Source organism: Perkinsus marinus (assembly GCF_000006405.1).
Source record: "Perkinsus marinus ATCC 50983 genomic scaffold scf_1104296966692, whole genome shotgun sequence".
Classification (NCBI taxonomy): Eukaryota; Perkinsozoa; order Perkinsida; family Perkinsidae; genus Perkinsus; species Perkinsus marinus.
Window position 1 is genome coordinate 1 of NW_003203821.1, and position 5,390 is coordinate 5,390.

At 49.2% G+C, this 5,390-nt stretch overlaps 3 protein-coding genes across 3 annotated transcripts; 1 reads left to right on the plus strand and 2 right to left on the minus strand.

Moving 5' to 3' along the window:
* Positions 1–1,225: 1,225 nt before the first annotated feature.
* Positions 1,226–1,563, minus strand: Pmar_PMAR017989 (hypothetical protein; the record flags this gene model as incomplete). The annotated part of the gene is made up of 2 exons (XM_002768996.1): positions 1,226–1,329; positions 1,380–1,563. 2 exons carry the CDS (start codon positions 1,561–1,563, stop codon positions 1,226–1,228), a joined length of 288 nt encoding a protein of 95 aa, XP_002769042.1.
* A 508-nt stretch (positions 1,564–2,071) lies between these two features.
* Pmar_PMAR017990 (Transaldolase, putative) lies at positions 2,072–3,410 on the minus strand (the record flags this gene model as incomplete). The annotated part of the gene is made up of 5 exons (XM_002768997.1): positions 2,072–2,563; positions 2,617–2,752; positions 2,798–2,934; positions 2,979–3,139; positions 3,284–3,410. 5 exons carry the CDS (start codon positions 3,408–3,410, stop codon positions 2,072–2,074), a joined length of 1,053 nt encoding a protein of 350 aa, XP_002769043.1.
* A 923-nt stretch (positions 3,411–4,333) lies between these two features.
* Positions 4,334–5,368, plus strand: Pmar_PMAR017991 (protein phosphatase 2C, putative; the record flags this gene model as incomplete). Its single annotated transcript, XM_002768998.1, has 7 exons — positions 4,334–4,374; positions 4,416–4,489; positions 4,538–4,674; positions 4,723–4,843; positions 4,891–5,055; positions 5,102–5,230; positions 5,274–5,368. The coding sequence occupies 7 exons, from the start codon at positions 4,334–4,336 to the stop codon at positions 5,366–5,368; spliced, it is 762 nt and encodes a 253-aa protein (XP_002769044.1).
* Positions 5,369–5,390: the final 22 nt, after the last annotated feature.

Here is a 5,390-nt window from a genome sequence, read left to right on the forward strand (position 1 = left end):
AATTTTTTAGTATCATTCGATAGAGCATACCGTGAGGAGTGATAATATACAGATATCTACGTTGTAACCATATTTGCATATATATGCAAATATGGTCAACCACATATGTTGGTGACAATATTCAAGACTCGTTTTCTCAATTCGAGTCACCTCTGCCCATCACCAGACAGTTGGTTGGGAGTGTGGGAGAGGGCCAAACACTGTGAACCCGAACCCTCTCCGGGTCTCACCTTGGGCCCTAGGTTCACAGATCATGTTTGGTCACACTAACTACGTCACGGGATATGTTTCCATATGCTAGCGTCCCCCAACCAACTTGGGACAAGACTTAAACAAAGGAAAGAACGAGACTGGTTCGTGGGTGGAACCATCTGAGTCTCACAACATACGCTTCGATCGATAACATCAGAATACACCAACATATTTCTCATTTCGTGCACTTGCTTGAACTTACTTTCTAACAAAACCTTCACGGAAACTCTAGGGAAATTTCGGGGAATTCTCATTGGTTTCTGTACATTTCTACCCTAGTTCATATGTAGACTTCTATCACTAGTGAGGAAACTCCCAAGCTCAGCTGAGGAAAGTGAACACAGAGTTAAACACTGCTCGCCAAACCAGATCAAAAGCCTCTATGCAAGTGAAAGTGAAGTTGCACACACGAAGTACAACATCAACCTACCCTATGCGAGGAGAGCGATGCCCGATCTGTGAACAGTCGTTCATACGCCTTATACTCCTCATCCGTCTCGACTCTATCATAAAACTCCCAAGGCATTCTAGCCGTGACCACCGCCGACTTTCCAGCACAATAAACACAGTCTTCTAGAGCGCTATGTTCTGTCGGATTAAAGCCATAGACCCTCCCCGAAAACTTATTAGCAGCCGCTTGGACCCTCCTCCCACTGCTCATCACCCCTTCGCGAATCGCTACCATACCCAAATCCAGCTTAGGCAATACCGGTTTACGTGGTCTCCTATGCGGCGACCAACGCCGAATACGTTTTCCCCTAAAACGACCCTATATACGCCTATACGTTTCCCATCCATTCAAGTACCGTACCATCGCCACCAATCCCCCTCCTTTTGATGCCCCCCAACTACAGCACCTTCCTCGGGCGTGCGCGCTTCCAACGACGACGACGTCGGTGCGCTCCTAGAAGTAACCTCACTCGTCCTCCCTGTAGAGTTGGTTGCCGGCCGTCGGTCTGCGACGACAAGGCGTTTACATCAGCAAGCAAAATTCATAAAACGCTTCCTCACTTTTATTAGGTGCCCACACCGTTAAATTTGAGAGGATAACACCACCCAGACCAGCACCAGATACATCTAAAAAACCAACACCATACCACTCCTCCGCCACTTCACCACCTCCCTACTCTGCCCAGCTATCTCCATATGCTTCGCAAATGCTCCCGTCCTCTCCATCAGCCTAGTATGCTTTACCTCTAGTTCATCCCGGTCCACCGGTGCTATCCGACCCATATCCCTCTCACTGAATTGGACCCCTCCACGACCCCCGTCATCATCTTCAGCACCATCCAACCGGGAAGCGGTAACCATTATAACAACAACAAAACTGTATTAAAATTCACAACCGCTATTTCCCTCAAAAATAACAAGTGATAGGGACGCGCAGTAGTACGGCATGTAGTATACAGAAATCACCATTGAGTCTGAACATGCCCTCGGGCCGGTCATAACGCCAGAGCTGGCGAAGCGCCTGTGGCCCTAGGGGATACAACAACAACAACTATTTCATCCCTATCCTCTGAAGAGAACCAGAAATACCACTAAGTTAACCCAATAATATCAACAATACATATCATAAACCCGATGCCATATGAAACCTAAAAGCCTCAGTCTAAACAGGAGAGTATCATCACCAGCATAAACCCGATATTGTTGAACGCATCATAGCCCATCTCGGAACACGGAAACCAGTACGAGTCGATGTGCGTTCCCTTGACATAAACAGTATAGAAAATCAACATAATAAATCTTCATCGTCATCACACTCAAAAGTTTACAGGGGGAATTTCACCAACTATAAATTGATATTTTCATATCTTCACTTTTCAGCCTCCGCCAGCTTAGCTCGGACCACGTCTTTCAGCTTCTGCAAATCCTTATTGAAATTTCTCAGACCCTCTGCCAACTTCTCCGTAGCACAGGCGTCTTCGTTGAGCATCCAACGGAACTCAGGCTCAGTAAGGTCGGCCAGCTTGTCGGTATCAGCCACAGCCCTCTCCGGGTCTAGATACCTCTTCATACCGCTCACATCAGTATTGTCCTGAAGCTCCTTGAGCAGCTTTGGTGAGATAGTAAGCTTATCACAACCAGCAAGGCCACGGATCTCATCCGTGTTACGGAAGGAAGCGCCCATAACAATGGTATTGTAGCCGTACTTCTTGTAGTAGTTATAGATCTTCCTCACTGATTGAACACCCGGGTCCTCGTCCATAGAGTACGAGGCCTTTCCAGTGCTCTTCTTATACCAGTCGAGAATGCGGCCAACAAAGGGCGAGATGAGGGTGGCACCAGCTTGGGCAGCTCCAACGGCCTAAGATGTGAATCTTAAGGTCGACCATGCAAGATACAAAATAGGCCCATTACCTGGGCAAATGAGAAGAGGAGAGTCATATTGCAATGAATTCCCTCCTTCTCAAGCTCCTTACACGCCTGAATGCACTCCCACGTCGAAGCCATCTTGATGAGAATACGATCACGAGAGATGCCCATGGACTCATACCTGAACAAAATCCATACCACACCAATTCCAACTCTTCCCCCCTACATGCTGATGATCTTTCTTGCTTTATTAAGACTAGCCTGTCTGTCGAAGGACAAGTTGGCATCGCACTCAGTCGAGACATAACCATCGACGATCTGCAGAATCTCGAAACCGAAGCTCACGGCCAACTGGTCACAGACCTAGCATAGATGCACTCAGAAGAGATCAAGTAGAAAGCTCTTACCTCGTCAACCAGGGCTTCTCCGGTGAGATTCTGAGCTTGAGCGTTCTTGATGGCCTTGGTCATCACATGTGCATACTCGGGCATCTGAGCCGCCTGGTACAGCAGAGTAGGGTTGGTAGTAGCATCATCAGGACGGAACTGTTTGATCTTATCGAAATCACCTAAGTCGAAATAAACTTTGTTAGACGCATTCACCACCAGCCTATGGGGGAAAATCCAATTATGGAGAGCCACCAGAGGCTTGGCCCTCAGAAGAGTACTGTAGGACTTGCAAAAGGTATAGCTCCGAGATCCACTCTTCTCACCTGTATCAGCCACAACAGAAGTCATGTTCTTCAAGGCCTCCAACTGGTTCGAAGCGTCCAGTGTCTTAGCTTTCTTCGGTGAAGAAGCGGCGGGATGGGCACCTGCAAGATTCTTAGGGGAAGGCATTATGACTACTATAAATAACTGCTCGAGGACGACGTCTTTTTGTGAAACAGAATTATCCACGTAGTCTGGCATGGTAGATTATACGAGTCACAAGTGCAACAACGTTCATCATCAACAGCCTTAACTAGTCAAACGAATAAACAGAGCTCCCCCAGGGAGACGGGCTGAAAAATGGTACGTAGTATTAGTGCGAAGGTTGAGGACGAGGTAATAAACTCACTTACAATGGAGACAGAAGAGCTTTTTTTTCGTCCCACTACGGAGCTGAGGGATGGGGCGCGCGCGGTTGAATCTTAGCGGAGCGAAGCGCAAAATGAAACTTTCGTCTGTCAGCTCACAAACCTCCGTTTCTCTGGAGGATCTGTTCATTCGCTTGAGTGTTAAAAGTTGATGAAATTTTCATTAATCAGATTTCGTGCTGAATTCTGTTCCCTTAACAAAGTTCTCGTAAATTGTACAATTGAGCCGCGCTGATGGACATTATCAAACAAATAGGATGACTTGTTCACACAGAAATGTCTTCAGCCTTTTACTCCCCTCTCCCTATGTCCTCTCCCCTAGCCGTCACCATTACTGCATCTCGTCGTAGTCGAAGACTGAGTCTCGCCTCTGTCGAAGATGCCCAGGAGGTTGCTGATAATGATGACAACAGGCATGTCCCTTTCCCTCTACTCTACCCGTATTGGTCTCCCCCCTCAGAGGCTTCGTATCCTGCAGCCTCCTAGAGCTACTCGCATCTTCATCAACCAGCAAGGAGAATACTTTCAGTACACCTTCCACCTGGGCTCTGATCGGGCCTACTCCGTATCTTGCCAGGGAGCGACCTAGATTCCCCCGACAGCAGGGAGGCGAACCCCGCATTGACACGTTCGTCCTCTCGCCGTGGCAGTCGACGCTTTTCCATCGGTTCTACTACCGACAAGATGATGCACAAGCAAGAGAGCTTCGGCGACAAGGACCTACTGTGAGCTCAACTGCAAGTGCTCCTTCCACAAACGTCTTCAGAGCCCAAGGCGACTCTGATCATTTCCGAAGCAGTCTGGTGGGTTTCGCATGCAAGAAGGGACTCAAACCTGTCAGTGAGTGCTGTCTCTGGCCTTTCGCATTCACTTCATCGTCGCCCTCAGGTCCCAATCAGGACTCCTTCCTGGTAATTCGTGTTGAAGGCGATGTGTCCATTTATGGCGTGTTCGACGGTCACGGCAAGAAGGGCCACGACGTGAGCAACTTCGTCAAGGAGTACCTCCCCAAGCATCTCGTTGGTGTACTAGCCTTTCCTCGACCTACATACACTTGTATTCATCGCGATCAGCACCCCTCCTTTCGGTCGGACCCTCGTACTGCACTCCGTGATGCGTTTCTGGCCACCCAGCAGATGCTCGAAATGACCACACGTGACGGCACATTGGACGCTGCTGTTTCCGGGACTACCTGTAACCGTTTACCCGTCGGGTTTGGGGCTTCTACTCGCTGGTCTCAGGCACGGTCGTCCTTCATTTCGAGAAGGATGATGATGAGGCCACACTGTCAGGCGGTCAATGCCTCTACGTCGCCCATGTTGGGGACAGCCGTTGTGTCCTCGCCCAGAGGAGCTCAGCCAATGGAAGTCTCCTTGCTGTTGATCTCACCTCGGATCACAAGCCAGGTCGATGATCCTTCCCTCGAGGGCACCATGTGTATGCTCATTTCAGATTTGCCGCTAGAGAGAGCCCGCATCATTGCACGTGGTGGTGCCGTTCACAAACGCCCACATGATGTCAGCCATCGGGTTTACGTACAAGGCAAACCCTATCCAGGTTTAGCCATGTCCAGAGCACTTGGTGAGTTGTCTCTCTGAGCAACTCCGCATCTTATCCCTCTCAGGGGACCTCGTTGGTTACTATGATGCGGGGGTGTCGGCCGAACCGGAGACCATCCGTCGGAACTACAAAATGAAGATCAAGTGTGTCCTTGGATAGCGCGCGAGATCTACCAAAGCGA